At 53.9% G+C, this 17905-nt stretch overlaps 8 protein-coding genes across 8 annotated transcripts in view; 4 read left to right on the top strand and 4 right to left on the bottom strand.

Moving 5' to 3' along the window:
• Window positions 1-1097: 1097 nt before the first annotated feature.
• On the top strand, window positions 1098-3855 carry BO66DRAFT_377060 (E1 ubiquitin-activating protein ubaB). Its single transcript, XM_025645737.1, has 6 exons — window positions 1098-1512; window positions 1610-1780; window positions 1892-2128; window positions 2181-2305; window positions 2371-2435; window positions 2484-3855. Exons 1-6 carry the CDS (start codon window positions 1453-1455, stop codon window positions 3680-3682), a joined length of 1857 nt encoding a protein of 618 aa, XP_025502437.1. The 5' UTR covers window positions 1098-1452; the 3' UTR covers window positions 3683-3855.
• Window positions 3856-3912: 57 nt separating this feature from the next.
• Window positions 3913-5595, bottom strand: BO66DRAFT_122958 (SDR family NAD(P)-dependent oxidoreductase). Its single transcript, XM_025641920.1, has 4 exons — window positions 5413-5595; window positions 4785-5361; window positions 4247-4706; window positions 3913-4121 (listed from the first exon to the last, which is right to left on the bottom strand). The coding sequence occupies exons 2-4, from the start codon at window positions 5262-5264 to the stop codon at window positions 3964-3966; spliced, it is 1098 nt and encodes a 365-aa protein (XP_025502436.1). The 5' UTR covers window positions 5265-5361; window positions 5413-5595; the 3' UTR covers window positions 3913-3963.
• Window positions 5596-5849: 254 nt separating this feature from the next.
• Window positions 5850-6260, top strand: BO66DRAFT_326319 (elongin C; the record flags this gene model as incomplete). The annotated part of the gene is made up of 2 exons (XM_025643905.1): window positions 5850-5973; window positions 6073-6260. 2 exons carry the CDS (start codon window positions 5850-5852, stop codon window positions 6258-6260), a joined length of 312 nt encoding a protein of 103 aa, XP_025502435.1.
• A 584-nt stretch (window positions 6261-6844) lies between these two features.
• BO66DRAFT_472541 (tRNA-splicing endonuclease subunit SEN54 family protein) lies at window positions 6845-8367 on the bottom strand (the record flags this gene model as incomplete). The annotated part of the gene is made up of 3 exons (XM_025652957.1): window positions 6845-7296; window positions 7359-8170; window positions 8252-8367. The coding sequence occupies 3 exons, from the start codon at window positions 8365-8367 to the stop codon at window positions 6845-6847; spliced, it is 1380 nt and encodes a 459-aa protein (XP_025502434.1).
• Window positions 8368-9212: 845 nt separating this feature from the next.
• On the bottom strand, window positions 9213-11394 carry BO66DRAFT_377049 (arrestin C-terminal domain-containing protein). The gene is made up of 3 exons (XM_025645736.1): window positions 10876-11394; window positions 9927-10811; window positions 9213-9877 (listed from the first exon to the last, which is right to left on the bottom strand). Exons 1-3 carry the CDS (start codon window positions 10957-10959, stop codon window positions 9635-9637), a joined length of 1212 nt encoding a protein of 403 aa, XP_025502433.1. The 5' UTR covers window positions 10960-11394; the 3' UTR covers window positions 9213-9634.
• A 1767-nt stretch (window positions 11395-13161) lies between these two features.
• Window positions 13162-14196, top strand: BO66DRAFT_392943 (putative DNA polymerase delta subunit 4). Its single transcript, XM_025647640.1, has 3 exons — window positions 13162-13680; window positions 13749-13816; window positions 13901-14196. The coding sequence occupies exons 1-3, from the start codon at window positions 13299-13301 to the stop codon at window positions 14042-14044; spliced, it is 594 nt and encodes a 197-aa protein (XP_025502432.1). The 5' UTR covers window positions 13162-13298; the 3' UTR covers window positions 14045-14196.
• Window positions 14197-15193: 997 nt separating this feature from the next.
• Window positions 15194-16048, top strand: BO66DRAFT_352570 (CFEM domain-containing protein). The gene is made up of 3 exons (XM_025644780.1): window positions 15194-15397; window positions 15449-15587; window positions 15653-16048. Exons 1-3 carry the CDS (start codon window positions 15317-15319, stop codon window positions 16036-16038), a joined length of 606 nt encoding a protein of 201 aa, XP_025502431.1. The 5' UTR covers window positions 15194-15316; the 3' UTR covers window positions 16039-16048.
• Window positions 16049-16874: 826 nt separating this feature from the next.
• Window positions 16875-17905, bottom strand: part of BO66DRAFT_429782 (uncharacterized protein) — a gene marked incomplete at its 5' end in the record, with an annotated part of 1686 nt that continues 655 nt past the window's right edge. The window contains one exon of the mRNA XM_025650482.1: window positions 16875-17861. Coding sequence (XP_025502430.1) covers window positions 17266-17861 — 596 coding nt within the window. The 3' untranslated portion in view covers window positions 16875-17265. The remainder of the gene's footprint in view (window positions 17862-17905) is intronic.

The raw sequence follows: 17905 nt of genomic DNA, 5'->3' as shown, positions 1-17905 counted from the left end.
AACTTCAGTTGTCGATTCCGGATAAGTCCCTGGATAAGTGCATCCACTGGAGTGTTCATACGCACGGGGCACTTATAGGCAGCAAAGGTTGAATCAGCATTAGTAGCATCTGCTCGCTGCTTCGCTCGTATTTCAGGATTTCCAACGCATCTTCAGTCTCGGTCCGATCGACAGAAGCGCCTCAGTAGGCTGTTCTTCGAGTTGGGAGGATAGTGACAAGAGCAAGCTATGCCTCGAGCTGGGCACAGCGCTCACAACATTCTTTCGTAACCGACCTTTGTCACCTCTCTCAGACTTGATCTGAAGAAGTTCGACCATGAGGATATCTATCTGTCCTGCGAATTAATTCTAACCGATTTATACTGAAACATAGTCTCACAGTGGCATAGACAAGCATAGACAAGCATTAGTCGTATAGCCGGGGCATCTACTATACCGCGAGCTGACTGGTTCTGTGTCAAACGAGCTCATAGCACCAACCGCACCTGTGTATATCACTTGGTCCAATCGGAACCAAGTCAAACAGGGAACACAGGGGACCATTCACAGTGGCCGAAAGAACTTCTGAAGCCGAGACATGCCTCCGCAGGGTGCGTGTTCTATGTCTCATGCCGCTGCCATCAAAAGCATCAAATGAAAGCAGTAGCGAATGGGGTAGTTTCAGGAGATGTTCCGGTTTGTATTGCTGCATCAAACGTGTGCAGGTGTGAATGACCGAGAAGTGTAGACTGCACTGTACTTCTGAACATCATAGATACTCCGGTGATCCGACCTCATGCAGGATGGGCCTAGATTCGGAAATAGAATGTGAGGTCTCACAATGCAGCCGGAGCCATGCATTGGCCTGACTTTCTGTTAACCCACAGGCTTGATGCTATCAAACGATCAATCCCTGGAGAAGTCAATCAAGAAACAAAAGTACCAAGCAAGCCTCGTGTCGGTACGACAAACAGGGAAATGCGATCGGGTCACGGACCGCCGGCTTTGGTTGCTCGGCCTGCACGGTTCATTGCAATCCATAGATGGCAAAGCACGAGACGGGTTGCTTGAATAAGTGTTTCCATCTTTCTCTTAGTCTCCTTCTTTTCAAGGCTATCCAAGCGATGGGTTTTGAGAGGGGGAAGCTCGAAGTGGAGTGAAGAGTGGTGGGATGGAAAGGGATTGAGGGACGGGGAGAGTTGCCGTCATTACCTCACCTTCACTTTACACACTCCCAACTTCCTTCCATCTTCACCTGCTTTCGGCTCGACTCTTTCCCTTCACTTCATTCCCCTCCATTATTTTCCTTTTCAAAACCCCCCCCCCACCTCTGCCTCACCTCCCTCTCTTTCTTTGTTCTCTCACTCCCACTGGATATCTACCGGGCGATGCTCCTCAACCTTCCATACTGAGAGTAACACCAATTGTCTCGGGCTTCCTCCGTTCGCCGCAACCGCAACCGCATCCGCAACCATGCCGCGCGACACTTACCACAAGCGCTCGCTGGGCACCCTCGCCAGACGAATTAAAGAGGTACTACATATCGTATCTCGTTCAACTTATGACCCCTTGTTTTGATTTAGCTCCTATCTCTCAACCACAATTGCTAATACAACCCGGGGTGGCTTAGTCGCGTGTACTCCTCGTCGGCGCTGGTGGCATCGGCTGCGAGCTGCTAAAGAACCTCCTCCTCTCCGGCTTTGGTGAAATCCACATCATCGATCTCGACACCATTGACCTGAGCAACCTGAATCGTCAGTTCCTTTTCCGCTTCGAACACATCAAGAAATCCAAAGCACTGGTGCGTCACTTCACACCTTGAATGCCAACTGCCCGCGCGGCCCGGCCGTCGCCAATTCCGCCTTGATCTCCCTTGTAACACATGCCTAACCAACACTGCTGCCGCATCTAGGTCGCCAAGGAGGTCGCACACAAGTTCCAACCGAACGCGAAGCTCGAAGCCTACCATGCAAATATCAAAGATAGTCAATTCAATGTGGACTGGTTTGCCACTTTCGACATTGTCTTCAATGCGCTGGATAACCTTGAGGCTCGTCGTCATGTGAATCGCATGTGTCTGGCGGCGAACGTGCCTTTGATCGAGAGTGGAACTACTGGGTTTAACGGCCAGGTGCAGGTTATCAAGAAGGTGGGGTTACTGTGGTTACCTGCTGTTTGCGCAAACTACTGATGGCCGGTAGGGATTGACTGAGTGCTACGACTGCACTTCGAAAGAGGTTCCCAAGTCGTTTCCTGTGTGTACCATCCGCAGCACCCCCAGCCAGCCGATTCACTGCATCGTCTGGGCGAAGAGCTATCTGTTCCCGTAAGTCACCGCTGTCATGATCGCAAGACATGCTCTCCAGCCAGCCAGCGACTGACATTCCCAAGTGAGTTGTTTGGCACCAGTGATGAGGATTCTAGCGAATTTGATCATTCAGAGGATGCCGAAAACTGTGAGTTCTGCCCGGACTTTGCTCTGAACTCGTCTAACCTGTCGCCAGCTGCGGAAATCGAAAACCTTCGCAAGGAAGCACAGGCTCTCAAGGAGATCCGCCAATCGATGGGATCTGATGAGTTCGCCAAGAAGGTCTTCGACAAGGTCTTCAGTGAGGATATTGAGCGGCTGCGTGGGATGGAAGATATGTGGAAAACCCGCAGCCCTCCGGAATCTCTGGATTTCGAGAAACTGACCAAGGAGTCGGCCGACGTGGCGATTACGATATCATGCAATGATCAGAAGGTCTGGTCTACAGCCGAAGATTTTGTTGTCTTCAAGGACAGCTTGGATCGTTTAAGCAAACGCCTAAAGACATTGCAAGAGACCACGAATAGCGACGTCAAGCCCATCCTTGTGTTTGATAAAGACGACGTTGATACATTGGACTTCGTGACTGCGGCGGCTAATCTTCGAGCGACGATCTTCAAGATCGATCCCAAGTCCAAGTTCGATACCAAGCAAATGGCCGGAAACATTATCCCTGCGATCGCCACAACAAACGCCATGACTGCTGGGTTGTGTGTGCTGGAAGCCTTCAAGGTGATGAAAGGAGATTACAACCAAACAAAGATGGTCTTCCTCGAGCGCTCGGGTGCACGCGCAATCAACTCTGATTCTCTTCAACCTCCCAATCCGAATTGTCCGGTCTGCTCCTCCGCGCATGCCCGGCTCAAGATCGACCCCGAGCGAGCGACTGTCAACGATCTAGTCGAACAGGTTCTTCGGTTGCAGCTGGGATACGGCGAGGAGTTTTCCCTGACCACGGAATCGGGCATCATCTACGACCCCGATCTGGAGGACAACTTGCCGAAGAAATTGTTAGATTTGGGCGTGAAGAACGAGAGCTTCATCACCGTCATCGATGACGAAGATGAGCCGCGCGTCAACCTCCAGCTCTTTGTGCTAGCAGCCGAGCCTTCCGAACAGAACGGGGCCGAGGCAGAGAGACCAATTTCCATCGATGCCGTCCCCGAGATTCCGCGCAAACCCAAGACACCCACCCCGGCGGCCTCTGAACAGGTCAACGGCACGTCGTCGGATCCAGCAGCCGCCAAGCTCAAGCGTAGCGCGGATGAAGCGGGATTGAGCAACGGAGACGACCGCGCCAAACGGGTTGCCGGCGTGTCTGAAGCGAACGGGGACGGGGCCAATCCCATCGTTCTGGACGAGGCAACAGGGGGTGCCATTCTGATTGATGATTGATGATACCTGATAGGGCAATGACTCGCATATGGTGCTCTTTGTTGCCATATCACATTGCAGGGTTACGTGTTTCCCTTATTCTAGACTATTGGCGCTCAACTGGCATATTATGTTCCCCTTTGCTGCATGTACGAGTATATTCCACCAGATGAATTGAATCATGAGATGCCGATCTTTGTAGCCAGGATGCCTCGCATGGAGTCGACTATGCAATCGACCGAGAAGTAACGAAGCATCTTCCTATCACCACACACACACCTCCCAACTTCACCACGGAGACATTAAACAGCACTCAACCCCCCATCCAGATTCAAGACACAGTTATTGGCGTACTCATTCAGCGCCAGAAACACCGCCGCATCGGCGACCTCGTGCGGCAGCCCAAACCGACCCAGCGGGATACTCTGTTTGAGGCGGGTGGTTTCCCCCTCGCTGAAATCTGCAGAAACAGAAGAAGAGTTAGCTAGCCTGTTTTCAGCCCCCAGCCGTAATCCTTGAACCCCCCCGGCCTTTTCCCCCAAAATCCCAACCCAAACCCAACCCCAAAGAAAAGGCCAAACTCACCCTCAATCATCGGCGTCTCCACATACCCCGGCACAATGGCATTCGACCGCACGCGCACCTCGCGCAGCGCCGTCCCGGCCTCCACCGCCACGGAGCGCGTCAACCCCAGGATCCCGGCCTTGGACGCAGCGTACGTCACCGCCCCCGTGCCGCCTTTACGCGCCAGCAACGAGGCGATGTTGATGATGGATTTCGAGGGGGGTGGCTGGTCCGCCCCAGTACTCTCACCATCCCCGTCCCCATTCCCGATAACTGTGGAAGCCGAAGCAGCAGGCGACGGGGACCGTTTCGCGCGCACATGATTCCGCATGGCGGCGCGCAGGAACGCCCGCGTGGTCAGGATCGCGCCTTGCAGGTTCGTGTCGAGGATGCGGGCGATGTCCTCCGGGGAGGATTTGGGGAGGACGCGGGAGATGGAGAGGCCCGCTGCGTTTATGAGGTGCGTGGGGTTGGTGGTTTGCTATATCTCTTTTAGCTGGGGTTTTGGGGGGGACTGGGCTGGGCCGGGCTGGCATTGAGGGTGCCGGGCTAAGCTTACCATGACTTTCTCGAGCTCGCGGCTCCAGCTCGCTGCGTCGGCGATGTCGCCGACGAGGAGGCTGATGGTTGGGGAGAAGGGGAGGAGGGTGTGTTGCTGTGGTGTTTCGGGGGAGGATGGGCTTTGCGGTTGGGATGGGGGCTCCGCGATGCTGGAGCTGGAGGAGAGCGTGGTTGCTGCGCTGACGAGACGCGCGGGGGATCGGCCGACGAGGATCACCTGGTCGATGCCTTCTTGGAGGAAGCGGGCGGCGATGGCGTAGCCGATTCCGGAGGTTCCGCCTGTGATCATGCAGGAGCGGCCTTTGAGGCGGTTGGAGGGGGGGTAGTAGAGGGTTGTGCTGTAGGTTCGGGGCTGTGGGGAGGGTTGTGGAGGCGTGGTGATGGGGTGGAGAGGGGAAGTGCTGGGCTGTGGTGATGACGCCGAGCGGAAGAGTTGGCGGGATGATGCGCTGAGGCGCAGTGTGTGCTTTGGATACATGGCTCTTCTCTTTCTCTACCCAGTTCCGTGAATGTTGTTTCAATTGCCCAAGGCTGCGAATGCTGCTGAAGCTTGATGGGTGAGGTATAGTTGGGTACTATAGGATAATTAGCATGGGTCTAGGATTCTGGGCCGCGTGTAGACTTGCCAACGATAGACTTCGAATTGAATTAGATGTAGCTCAATGCAGGTCAGATAGTACCATGGAGCAAATCAATCGTGTGTATTGAAAGAAAGTCCGTCCAGAGACACGAAGTATACGGCAATCTCCGCGCGATTGAAAGAGTTCCATTCCCGCCGGCGGGTTGTCGAAGTACTCCGCTCGGAAACCCTCCGCGGCGCAGCAAATAAAGGCCAAGGGCGGGGACCCACTGGCCACTGACGCCAGCCCAGTCCAGTCCGCGGAGACTTTCACCTGCGCTCTTGCGCTCCAGAACCACCCGAACAAAGCCCATCCCTCTCAACCTTTGCAATGCAACCGACATCTCCGAGTATATAAAAACAACTCTTTCCACCACAGACACCACCAACCAACCCATCTACCCTTCAAACCACTACCCACCCAACCACACACACACACCCACAATGACGACCCCCGAACAAGACCAAGAGTTCGTAACCCTCGTCTCCGGCGACGGCTTCGAGTTCATCCTTCCGCGCTCGACCGCGTGCATCTCCAAGACGCTCCGCATGATGTTCGACCCACTGAGTAGGTCGCACGCGCCCCCGCTACCCGACTCGCTCAAGGAGCAGAAGGCAAAGGAGGAGAAGGACAAGGACAAGAAAACTGACAAAGACCCCAATCTAGGCAAGTTCTCCGAAGCCCTGACCGGCCGCTGCGTCCTCGAGAACATCAGCGGCGAGGTCCTCGAGAAGGTCTGCGAGTACCTGTGCTACAATGAGAAGAACAAGGACCAGGTCAACGTGCCGGACATGGAGATCCCGCCCGAGCTGTGTCTGGAGTTGTTGATGGCGGCGGATTATTTGGATGTTTGATTCCTTTTGTTGCTGCCGCCGTTTTGTGGTGGCGTTGAAGGGTGGTAAGTTCAGCTTGAGAATTCAATTTTTGCGCCTGTTCTGACTATTGAATAGGTTTCGATTTTACAACATTTCCCTCCCTTTCCGATTGATGATTTACGTGAAGACGATCCAGACACTTTTTATTGTTGTTTGTACAGTACCTATCTTGGAGTCGGGGTTTATGTTTCTGCTGCGTTGACGGATACAATAGAGTGGCGTTTTTGAGGGCAGCATAGATATACCAAGGCATTTCCACGGGCATGTTCGGTGCCATGCACATCTCACTTTGTCCTCCGCTCATTTCCCTCTCCTCCCCGTGAGCCACCGGCCAAGCCATCTGAGCATCTACATCCGCTCTTCCTACACCCATAGACGGATGCCCTAAAGATGATGGCAGATTCAATCTCCTATCCCCTCTATTCAGCCCTCATTCTTTCATTTGTGGATCGCAGGGCGTTCTCCAGAGTATTTTCTACCGAAAAGGGGAGACATATGCCGGTGGCCACCTAGCCGCAACAACCGTAAGTATTTCGAATCACCTCCGCTAGCAGTGGCCGCGCTCATCGCCCTTTCGGCTTGGGTTTCGGCCGGTACTGCGTCTTGTTCGCCAACGCCTTCTGCTTGTAAAGCTTCTCCTTGCCAAAGGCCGCCTCCGAGATGCGTAGATAGCTCACGACCCCCTCATCCACCACCGCGAGAATCACGTTCCGGTATCCGTGGCGCAGCCGCATGTACAGCTGCCGGCTCATCTTCTCGCTCGTCGGGGGATCCAGGGGCGTGCTCTCGAGCAGAGCCCCCAACTGCGACAGGGTGGGGACAGAGGTGTGCGCACGCGCCTCGACCACAGCGATCCGGAAATCCGGCGGCGGCGGCGCGGACTTCTTGAAGGGGGTGGAGGGTTTGTACACGTGGAAGACAACTCGGTAGGGCGCTTGCGCGGGGGATCGGGCCGCTTGGGGAGCAGCCGTCGGGTCGTACCAGGGGATTATCGAGAGTTTGCTGTAGATATCGTCTGTGCGAGTATAGGTCAGCAACTGAAGAGACAATGCCGTGTCGCGGGCGAGCAAGACTGACCATAGCTGCGGTGGAATCCGACTCCCGCAACGGGTCCCAACGCCGTGTTGGTACTCGGCGGGCAGAGCCACTCCATGAACCTCGAATAGATCCCGGCTAATCCAGCGCCGTGCTTCCCTGATTCCTCCGACCCCGAGTCTTCGATCCCAGCCGCATCCTCCCCGTCGTCGTTCCAGCCCGGTGCCCGCGTGATCGTGTAGCCCAGCCGTCGCAGCCCCGTATACACCGAGAACCGCTCGCTGTTCAGCCCGCCTCTCGATGCAAAGGCCGCATAGGCAGCCTGCAAGCTCATCGGAATTCCCGAGTCCTCGGTGTTGTTCTCATCACCCTCGTCCTCCTCATCCTCGTCATACCCAACCTCCGAACGAGGCCAATGGATATTCAAACTCCCTCTCTCCAGCATAAACAACGCCTCCTCCGGAAGGAGCCAGATCCGGTTCCACCGGTCCGCCTGGCCGATGGTCTTGAAGAGATTGGATTTAGGGTTCGCGACGTACACGCAGGCGTCGGGATGGACGTTGCCTACCGTCGTCGTCGTCGTCGTCGTGCTCGGTACTTCCGCGTAAGTCTGAGGAGACCCCTCCGCTATCGATTCGAGATTCGAGGGCGTGTGTTGGGATGGCGGCGCCGGTCCATTGGGCGCGTACACGCCGATCATCTGATTCTTCGGGTGGTGGATGCGGGGGTAGGAGAGGGCGTTGTGCATTGCCTGGCGGGAGGCGGAGAGGATGTCGGCCTGGTAGAGCGTCGGGTTCGGTTCGAAGTCCTTCTCGCCTCGTTTGGGGATGCTCGCTTGGGTGCCATCTGTAAGGCTGTATCTGTTAGTCTGTTTGCAGGGGCATATGCATTCCGCAAGGAAAGTGAAAAAAAAAGGTGATGGAAGGAAAGCTCACAAGGAGATGTTGCTCAGCATGCGAAAGTCCTGCGTCTCATCGGACAAGTCGACTTCGATATGCGCCGACCCATCCTGCGACGGCATGTGGATCGCCGCTTCATCGGTGTCGGCCATTATGGTTGCACGCACCAATTGCGCAAAGTATATGCGCCGGGACTGTTGTAGAGGGGAGGGAGCTGAGAGCTGCTTGGGGTTTGAACTCAAAAAGAAAGAGAAATGCAGGCGGGCTGATACGGGATGCGGGATGCGGGATGCGGGCCTTGTCGATAAGAAATTCTGCCCGCGGATTCTCGAGTTGCGATGATATCAGGCATGCATCTCCCACCAGGTAGCAACTGGAATAAGTGACTAGCGTTCACCAACGTGACAGACTGTCTAGAAGGGTTATCGGCACTATTCAACAACTCTGGCTGCGAATTATCCCCGATCCCAGTCTCAAACCTGCTGCCCAAAGCTCATCGGACCCGGACATCGCGGGGAGTCGCAAAGGAGACAAAGGCAACCAACCATGGAAGAGTCGATAGACTACAATGAACTTATCGCACAGGTGAGATTCAGCACTTCTTCCTCTGGAATATTGGTAAGGTCTGACATTGAAGCATAGATTTCTGTAAACCTCAACAATGCACTCAACACGTTCGGTGCCTCATCTCCCCAGTTCCAGAATGTCCTCAGTATCCTAAAAGACTGCCTGCGGGAGATGGACGAGCGATCGCGGAAATCGACCTCGGTGGATCCTGAGATGCTGAATCTCGCGATGGGCTTCTTGTCGCTGGGAGAGTAATCGACGTGGCAGACCGTGCTATTTATTCTATTTCTCTGGAAATTAGCGCCAGCGTCTTCATGATTTGACATGGTTCGAGTAACAGAGCCTCGACTATTTATTTGCATGAACGCATTGCACTGCGATCGCATATCTTGTTTCTTAGGACATTAGCAAGCCTCTTCAGATACATCTTACATATTATATTGAGCTTACACCACTATATGAGACTGTGGGAGGGAACGCGAAAGAAACAAGGACGGAATCCTCTCTACCACCAACCCCTGGCAAATCGAAGCAAAGTCAACCCGAACACCCTGTTTTGTCCTGGCCAATTGCGAATGAATCCACACTGCGACCATGAAATTTATGCAACAAGAACTCCGTCGCCCATGCATTCGTAATACGTGTCCATGCTCTGTGCAGAAGTTGCAGGCATGCTGAAACGAAGAGAAGGAAGAATTAAAAGGAAAAGTCGTGAGATGCTGTCCTTGACCACTTGGCGTGGCAGTGGTGCTTTTGTGGTCGGCACTGGAGCAGGAACGGCTGTCGACAGCCTGAATGCTCGATCAGCTGTGACAGGGCCGGTGTACGGTAGGTGCCCGCGTTATGGTTCGCTCAGTCGATCAAAGGTTTGTGTTTGCCTCCAACTATGGCCACCCCAAGATGGCGGAGAGCATTTGGGTCGTTAGGCCGTACAATGGAGGGCAGAGGCAGCATCGGGTTGTCCGGGTTCACATGAACGGCGTCCCGAGCTGCCTGTTCTATAGCCTCCATCTCCTCTTTGCATCCTGCATGGTCGAGCGGGCAAACAACGATCGGCTGTCGGATGGTAATATCCCTTGCAGATGCCAGGTGGGCCTGTTCAAAATTAGCAGAGTTCGATCGTCCCAGTGCGGAATGGCTATACCTTGACAGTCAAATAGTACTCGATCTTGTAGAGGCTCCCGGTTGTGGTAAACCCGCTCACTGCGTATGTAGGAAACCCCGGTCTACTTCTGGGGAGTATCCCCTCAGAGTCCCGCATATCCTTGGCTGGGAATACCAAGCCGAGATTCGTCAAAAAGCCAGAAGGGGGTAGTTTGACGCCGATCGGTTCTGTCCTTTTGGTCAAGGTCTTGACCTTGCGCTGTGGCTCGTCGCCCTCATGGTTGTATATAATTTCCTCATCAATACCAATCGTTATTTTGTTTATAGTGACTTTTCTGGCTTTGCTAATCCAATCCGGGTTCGGTGAGAGTTTCACGTAGACGCTCACCGGATCCAAAGGCCCGTAAGACCACCGGGGCAGGGATATCCCCAATGTGACCAAATGATCCGACACTCGCTCGGCGGACTCGGGGCGATTGTACATTCCAAACGTCGATAGGGTGTCGTACCGTGCCATTGGAACGGGGAACGAGTATTTCCGCTGTTCTGAGGGCCCTTGTTGAACCGCCACCACAATCTCATAATATGTCTCAGCAGTGCGACTGGGAAGTTGTAGACTGGCCGGAGGAACGCGCCTCGAGGCATCTGCTCCGCCCCGCCCAAAAGGAATGAAGAGCACGAAAGGCAAGTCCATGGAGATGACCTCTTCGGACTCTCGACCGGCCGGGCAGCGGAAAAGAAGCATCTCCTTGCCCACGATATCGGTAATCTCCTTCCGGGGTGGCGCAAGGTGCTTCTTGGTCACGGAATCCGCCGAGGGATGAATGGTCTCGCGACGATGAAGGGATATTGTAACGAGGGATACACTGACGGGGAGCGAAATGCCAGTGCTGGGCCTGATCTCGACTTTACCTTCGATACGTGGCTGGTATAGGGTCAGCGACTAGGTTGCGTACTGGGCAACAAAGAACAACCAGGGTTCAGCTCACCATTGTGGCAGAGATGCCAGGATATCCGATCAAGAAATTGCCATTTGGCGGGCCCGACACTCGCACGAAGGCGGGCTTGCTCATAGCGCTGCACCCGCACCACCATGGGCACGCGGCGGTTGAGAGGGATGCGCTCGGGGGTTGCTGCGGTGTATATAGGACCTCGAAGTCTCAAAATAAATTGACCCCTGCATAGAGATCAAATCCGGCAACCGATCCTGGTTGATTGCGCTGCGCCGGAAAGGTCCTCGAGGGGCGCAGATGCGGTATCCCGTTCTCGTTGCTATGCAGGACTAGCTCGGGCCTGAGTGCGGACAAGGCTGGACAAGGGCGGGTTTGCTGTTCGAGACCGCAGACTAGGATTGTTGCTAAGCTCCGACAAAGGGCGCACAGATCTAAGGTTGTAGGAGAGTGAAACCGGGAGTGAGGCAAGGCGGCTTGGAGGGGTGATGGGGTGGGCAGGGTAATCGCGAAGGAAGCGAGAGTTGTTTACAAGCGCCGATGTGGGGAGAGGAGAAGAGGACGGATGATGATGCTGATGATGGGGGGGGGGGTTTCAGTTGGAGGGTGCGGTTCAGTCGCAGCGGCGGCTAACTAACTAACTAACTAACACTAACACAAGACTAGCCAAATTTCCAACGGCAGCCACGGAACCACTTTGTCTGCTCTCCACCTTTTTGCTCGAGGCGCTTTTCTTCCGTCATCGATCCGCAGCGGGAATACGAGCAGCAACATGCAGCAAGGCAGCAAGCACCACACACTACACGCAATCAACGTCCCGACTGCTGCTTGCTTATTCACTTTCAGCACTCCAACACACATGAATTGGTCAATCTTCCAGCGACACGCGAGTAGTGGATTCCATGTTTGTTATTAGCGTCGCTCCTCACGCGAGGCTGAGACTCCAGCAGGAGCTGTACCTGAACCAGTACACTACAACAACCGCCCCGTCGGGTCAGCCTCGTCCTGGCTTACATGGGCTGAATGACAATGGATTCCTTCTTCTTGTTTCCGAGACAAATTTCCGAGACAAACAATCAATCCTATATTGCACCACAATGTCATGGCCTGAGGCGACTACAACAACCGAGATTGGTGGAATTCGTTGCGAACAGTCATGGTTCCTACAGCCCATTCACAAATCCGTCGCTCACACTTAAATGCCAGCTGGGAGCCATAGAGTTAACCTAAAGTAGTTTGTACTGTACTTGATACTTGGCGAGGGCCTTGCATCCCACGTGACCCTGGAAGTATATCTCACCGTTTCATGGCTGGTCGTGAGCTGGGAGTTCTTGTCAGGGATACCAAGAGTCAGCAAGCCTGTCCTCGAGTCCTTCATGCGGCCCCCCACGCACGACCTGCACTACAATACGGGTACGCTATAGGCAGCATTGAATTGGTAGCCACTCGAGGATCACATGTGCCAGAAGCTCACTCTCCAGCCAATCTCTTTCCCCTCTTGATGGCTTGTAGCAGACTATCGGTCGCCGCCAGTGGTGTACTTTGTCTCTGATTGAACAATATGCGGAGGTAAACTCGGATCAACTGATACGGCGCTGCTTACATTTGAAGGCAGACACCGCGTAGCCTTCATATCAGTATGACGCAAATGTATATTTTGTTGATCTGCCGAAGACTTTAGAGGGCAAGCGTACCCATAAGCATTGCCCCGTGCCCGTTTGTGTTTCTCGACCATGTTTGGCACAAGCAATCAGATCATGTTTCAGCATTTACTGTTTGTTCTAAATCTCGTTCAGCGACTAGCGGGTCACAGCTTGTAAAGATCACGTAGAAAGTTGAGATATTCGTGACTTTTCGCATCACCTTGGAGAAGAGGAGCCAAAGGTCATCAGCATGGTTTCGATACAGTGTTTCTAGGACATACTGGAGAGTTATTCAATCCTCAAATTGTACTAGATCCAATGAGGTGTCCTCAAAGGTTGTTCATTGGATGCACCTCGATTGCCTGAGTTTCCAGGTGGTAGCAGCGAGCTAGCAGATAGATGCCTTGATGCTTTGATCGCAAGTACGTTGTCGACAGCATAGGAGAAAACTGCCTGTCACTAGATATCTCGATGGAGCCCTTTAGCCCGGCAAGTCTTACCTCAGATTGATTCAAGTGATTGGAACAGGAGAGGGTTGGCTCTTTATAGTTGCTTCAAGTCCAGCTTGTGAAATGTGAATGCTTGCGGAGGGCGATGTGCCAATATAACCCTTTTCGGCGAATGGCGGTGGTTGCCAGGTGCGACAAACACAATGACATCGTCCCCCCACACACTCACCTTGGATCAGACCCTTCAAGTCTTCCGACGGTCGACGCTCATCACCAGCCTCTAGTGCCTTGACGTACAGAAAACCACATCACACAAAGCGAGCATCGTCTTCTACCGTCGTAATCCATAATCTCAAGATCAATTGTCAAGATGCCTGCCGCTCGCCGTCGAGGAGGCAACACCGCCGCCACCCGCTCCGGCCAGTCAACCCTGTCTTTTGGCTCCAAATCTAGAATCACCAAGCCATCTGCGGCTCCGACGACACGCTCCCAGAAAGCCAAGGATCTCGAACCGCTTGTTACTTCTCTTCCTGAGAAGGAGCCCGTCCACAGTGCCTCCGAGCCAGAGGAGCTGAAAGACACTCCCACAGAATCCTCGCAGCCCCACGTGGCCGAACTCGCCGTTAGGCAACAAGCACAGACAGAGATCAAACAGCCAGTGTCAGAGGAGGACCAGAAGGCAAGCAAGCTTACGGAACGGGATTTGACCAGATATTGGAAGCAAGAAGAGGCTAAAAGGCGAGGGCCTCGGGGTAAGTAGTCCAAGAAAAACTAGTGAAGTCATTGAGTTCAGTGCTGATGGGAACGTCTATTGGAATAGTACACCAAAACGACCTCACGACGCATGAGAAAATCTTGCGACACTTTGATCTTTCCAGTCAATACGGGGTATGTGGCTACCCCTGCGCGTCGTCCCTGAGCCCTTCGCCGTTCCTTTCTCCGTTGAACCCAACAACTAACCACTCTGTGTAGCCTTGCATTGGCATCGCCCGACTCCGACGCTGGAGGCGTGCTAACACACTCAAACTCAACCCGCCAATTGAGGTTCTTGCCGTACTCTTGAAAGAGAGTGATGATGCGAAGCAAAGAGCCTACATCGACGAGTTGTTGTCCTGAGTAAGAAACAGTTCTTGTACATGATATGTTGGATACAGTGAGAACTTGGAGTACGGTTTGGACTTTGGAAGCGGCGTTTCGGTCATGCTACGCATACCCTTTTCATCATTTCATCACTCTGGCTCGTCAAATTGATTACATTTACCTCCCTGGATTCTGGTCCTGTGACTATCTTCCTTCTATGGTGTCTTCCATTCGTAAAGGTAACGGGAATGAATGAACGGCTCCTGCCCCTTTTGCAACGCCATAGTGCCATGGTAGGTCTCAATTTCCGAAAATTCCAGTCAAATGGCTTGTGCCTTCCGGATTCCTTGGCTTGCCAGCTCCTACCCAGGGAAATTGCTCGGTGCCAATTTCGCAGCCGCGTAAGATTGTCACACAGCAGGCAGAACGTGTCACACCCACCATCTTTCTCTCAAATGACCCGTCCGTCCTGCCATCAAAGTTGAGCCGGGGTTTGTAGTCCAATGGCTCAAATGGTCTCTACGCCACCGGCTTCTGCTTTTGCCTGGTTGCAGAGCCGTTGAGGTTGATGTCGATATATACTATGACTTCTCAATAGTATGGGCCCATCATATGCATTGCGGATGGCACCAGTCCACACAAATAAGAGAGAGTACTTTGAGATTTTCGAAGTTACCGTGATGCTTGAGCTCGAAAGCAGTCCTACCACCATGATATGAATCCACAAATCCACAAAACTTAGCTATGGATTCAGTAACCACAACCCTGTCGCAAAATGCGACAGTTACACGTCACTGCCGACAAGCATATGTGGTATGTCTGCCCATGCTGATGGTTTACAGGAACGTAGGGCAGCCTAAACCAATGGGCCACAGCCTTGAAGTGCAATGGTTACGCACCTCGAAGATTGCGTTTGCTAGTACGCATTTATTCTCTCCAATTACCCTCTCTTGCATCACATCGGAAAGTATGTCCGCATGTCTCAAAGGGGTTGCGCCGTGCTCTCATAGGCTCCCCATCGTGCCCACGCCACCCGTGTGCCTTGGAGAAACACCACTGTATGTATATATAGCAATCTCAAAGGGACATGTGATGGTCTTCCCAAGGCTCTGTGCGAGGTGAGCTCATTAGCTTATAAGAGCTAACGGCTGTCCCAAGGGGATTTGTCTCCGCGCCGCTGTATATCTTCAGCAGCTATCACTCGTTTGATTTCTCCTTTTCACACTCCTTTAGACTCAGCTCTGCAGTCAAAGTTCCACCTTCATCCCGGCCTACTGTTGTCCAGCAAGATAATATCAATTGCCCAAGATGTACCACCACCGTGCATTGATCCTGCTCCTTGTTAGCGGTCTCGCCAGAGCACAGCTACCCAACCTTCCCCAATGTTCTGTACGTGACCGGCCAGGACAGTAGCGGAAGCTCCAGGCTAACGAGTCGCAGCTGAACTGCTTCATCAGCGCGTTCCAAAATGATGGATGCTCGCGCCTCCTCGACTTCGCCTGTCATTGCTCGAAGCCAGAGGTGGTGCAAGTCGTGACTCCATGCGTGCAAAAGAACTGCAATGCTGCCGATCAGAGCGGTATGGAAACCTTTCCCCTGCCTATCATCTCTTGTTGCATGGGCAACCTATTGACCACCATACAGCCGTATCGAACGAGGTTGTCCGCCAATGCTCTGCGGCTGGCCATCCTATAACCCTCCCACCCGTTGCTGGTGCCGAGACCACAACCACATCCCAGCCCCCGGCCACTGCCCCCAACACGAGCGCACACCCCACCAACACAGGGGCGATGACTCTTCCCACCATCTCCTCGGCTGTGACTCCCTCCGGGCCCAAGTCCACGCCTGGAGCCTCTGGCACCGCCTCCCGCAGCTCCTCATCGATCATCCAAGCATCGTCCAGTACCCCCGGGGCTTCCTCATCTCGGGCATCTCCCAGCACTCCTCTTGCCACGGGGGCCGGCTCTCACGCCGAGGCTAACATGGTAGGAGCCGCTCTTGCCGTCGCTGCGGCAGCTTACATTCTATAAGTGATGGGAGACAGACTGAGCCTCACTCGTCGATGGGTGATCTTCTCAGGGGCCAGGCACGTCGATGGACTGTATGTCCAAGCGACACGATGGTTGTAATATCAAGGCGAGAACTGATCATATAAGGGGAAGATACATCGTTCTTGAAAGGTCTTCGATCGTTCAGTGTCATTCGTGTTGTCTGTTTTCTCATCCCGCTGCTTTCGCGGTGTTCTCAGGTACGATGGGAATTTGAGTTCTGTTCGCGCAATTATGAAAGGAAATCGGCTCTAGGTAATGGGAATACATTTGCTTTGGGCTTAAGTCGGAGTGCATGAACCCTTAGGGTGTTGACGACGCTGAGTTAGGCAGTGTTCTGTCGTGTAGCTAGCGTACGTCCGTAGGTTGACGAAGTATTCTGCTTCTGTTTTCCTTGGCAGAAGTGGTACAGAGATGCTGGGGTCCTGTCAGGAAAGATCACTACCGTCATTAGAAGCTGTGCTGCTCCGGACCAGGATCTCTGATGAGAGACTTGGAGGATTGCAGTGTAAGAGGAGAGAACACAAAATACCCAGACATCCACATTCCTCCCCCTGTATACCGCAAGTCCAGCCACAAGAAAGGCCACAGACTGCAACCCCACACCGATAGCTGAAACACTACCCACCAGGGACACCTATCGTCTTTGGGAGATATTGCAGAGAATAGGAAAGGGGCTACGGTAGAGCCACACAGCTCATTAAACCCGAGAAAAAGCGAGCCATCATCCCGAAGAACAAGTATTATCTTCAATTCAGCATGTTGATGTCCGTATGTACTAGTACTCATCACCAGACCAGTTTTGTCATGTTATGTCCAGGGCCAAAGAAAACTACAACTCCGCTAGCTAAACGCAACAAATATCACCTCTAGATCTGACCCCCTGACTACCTGACCCCCTGGCAACCGGACGATCGATCCTCGAAAGTGTACTACTGTACTGTAGGTGAATCGACCCAGACCCAAACGAACAAGATCCCCGTTCCGAAAAGAAAAGCCATATCACATCCAGATGACCACCTAAGCGGGGCAAAAGCCAAGCAGAAGTCAAAGAGAGAAGCACCAGATAAGTTCGACAAGCCGAGTCCAAGCCATGAACAGATATGCGACGGTAGTTCCCCGTACATACAGTACAGACATAGCGAGTAAGGTAAGCGAGATCAGGCTTCCCAAAGCCAAGGAGCAGGACCAACTCTCCCTATCCAAGTCTCACTTCTTCTCCTGCTTAGTAGGACCGCCAGCACCGCCAGCAGCAGCACCACCACCAGTATCCCCGGTAGTATCAGTATCCCCGGTATCCTCCAGATCCGACCAATCGCTGAACTCCTCCCGATCCGACGAATTGTCCGACTGATCGGCATCGTAGGCGCGGTCGGGGTCGTCGCGGAGCGGCTCGACGGCGAACAGGTGGGGGTGCACGGCCGCGATATCGAGGTAGGCGGCGCGGCGGACCATGGGACGCTGGGGCAGGGTGTTATCGTCGCCGCGGCGTGGGACGGGGGCGTACGCGCTAAAGAAGCTGCGGATCACCGGGCGGTCGAGGTCGGAGTCGGAGCTCGAGTCGTAGGGTCGGCGGCGCACGATGGTGGCGCGGGGCGTCTTGGAGGCGGCAACGACGGTCTTCTTGCGGCGGGGGCGGGGGGTGGTGGTAGAGGAGGAGGGCCCCGAGGCGCGGGCGCGGGCGCGGGCGGGAGCTGGGTACGGGGTTGCTGAGGTGGTGGCGCCGGGGACGACTTCGGGGCGGCCTAGGCGGGCGTAGGTTGTGGTGTGGCGAAAGGGGGTGTTGGGGAGGATGTGGCTGTTGTCTTTTCAGGGGGTTTAGTTTGGGGGACTTGTGGTTCTTGGGGAT

This window comes from Aspergillus aculeatinus (assembly GCF_003184765.1).
Source record: "Aspergillus aculeatinus CBS 121060 unplaced genomic scaffold BO66scaffold_33, whole genome shotgun sequence".
In the NCBI taxonomy this organism is placed as follows: Eukaryota; Fungi; Ascomycota; class Eurotiomycetes; order Eurotiales; family Aspergillaceae; genus Aspergillus; species Aspergillus aculeatinus.
Note: the sequence above shows the minus strand (reverse complement) of the source record. Positions and strands in the feature narration are given on the sequence as shown.

Excerpts from the sequence above, each read along its gene's own strand:
- BO66DRAFT_377060 (XM_025645737.1), top strand. The coding sequence starts at position 1,453 with ATGCCGCGCGACACTTACCACAAGCGCTCGCTGGGCACCCTCGCCAGA. Across the intron at positions 1,781-1,891 it reads TCAAGAAATCCAAAGCACTG|GTCGCCAAGGAGGTCGCACA; the intron begins GTGCGTCACTTC and ends TGCCGCATCTAG. Across the intron at positions 2,306-2,370 it reads GCGAAGAGCTATCTGTTCCC|TGAGTTGTTTGGCACCAGTG; the intron begins GTAAGTCACCGC and ends GACATTCCCAAG.
- BO66DRAFT_122958 (XM_025641920.1), bottom strand. The coding sequence starts at position 5,264 with ATGTATCCAAAGCACACACTGCGCCTCAGCGCATCATCCCGCCAACTC. Across the intron at positions 4,707-4,784 it reads GCGAGCTCGAGAAAGTCATG|CAAACCACCAACCCCACGCA; the intron begins GTAAGCTTAGCC and ends AAAGAGATATAG. Across the intron at positions 4,122-4,246 it reads GGAGACGCCGATGATTGAGG|ATTTCAGCGAGGGGGAAACC; the intron begins GTGAGTTTGGCC and ends CTGTTTCTGCAG.
- BO66DRAFT_377049 (XM_025645736.1), bottom strand. The coding sequence starts at position 10,959 with ATGAGCAAGCCCGCCTTCGTGCGAGTGTCGGGCCCGCCAAATGGCAAT. Across the intron at positions 10,812-10,875 it reads CTGGCATCTCTGCCACAATG|CCACGTATCGAAGGTAAAGT; the intron begins GTGAGCTGAACC and ends ACCCTATACCAG. Across the intron at positions 9,878-9,926 it reads AGTACTATTTGACTGTCAAG|GCCCACCTGGCATCTGCAAG; the intron begins GTATAGCCATTC and ends AATTTTGAACAG.
- BO66DRAFT_392943 (XM_025647640.1), top strand. The coding sequence starts at position 13,299 with ATGCCTGCCGCTCGCCGTCGAGGAGGCAACACCGCCGCCACCCGCTCC. Across the intron at positions 13,681-13,748 it reads TAAAAGGCGAGGGCCTCGGG|TACACCAAAACGACCTCACG; the intron begins GTAAGTAGTCCA and ends CTATTGGAATAG. Across the intron at positions 13,817-13,900 it reads ATCTTTCCAGTCAATACGGG|CCTTGCATTGGCATCGCCCG; the intron begins GTATGTGGCTAC and ends CACTCTGTGTAG.
- BO66DRAFT_352570 (XM_025644780.1), top strand. The coding sequence starts at position 15,317 with ATGTACCACCACCGTGCATTGATCCTGCTCCTTGTTAGCGGTCTCGCC. Across the intron at positions 15,398-15,448 it reads CCAACCTTCCCCAATGTTCT|CTGAACTGCTTCATCAGCGC; the intron begins GTACGTGACCGG and ends AACGAGTCGCAG. Across the intron at positions 15,588-15,652 it reads CAATGCTGCCGATCAGAGCG|CCGTATCGAACGAGGTTGTC; the intron begins GTATGGAAACCT and ends ACCACCATACAG.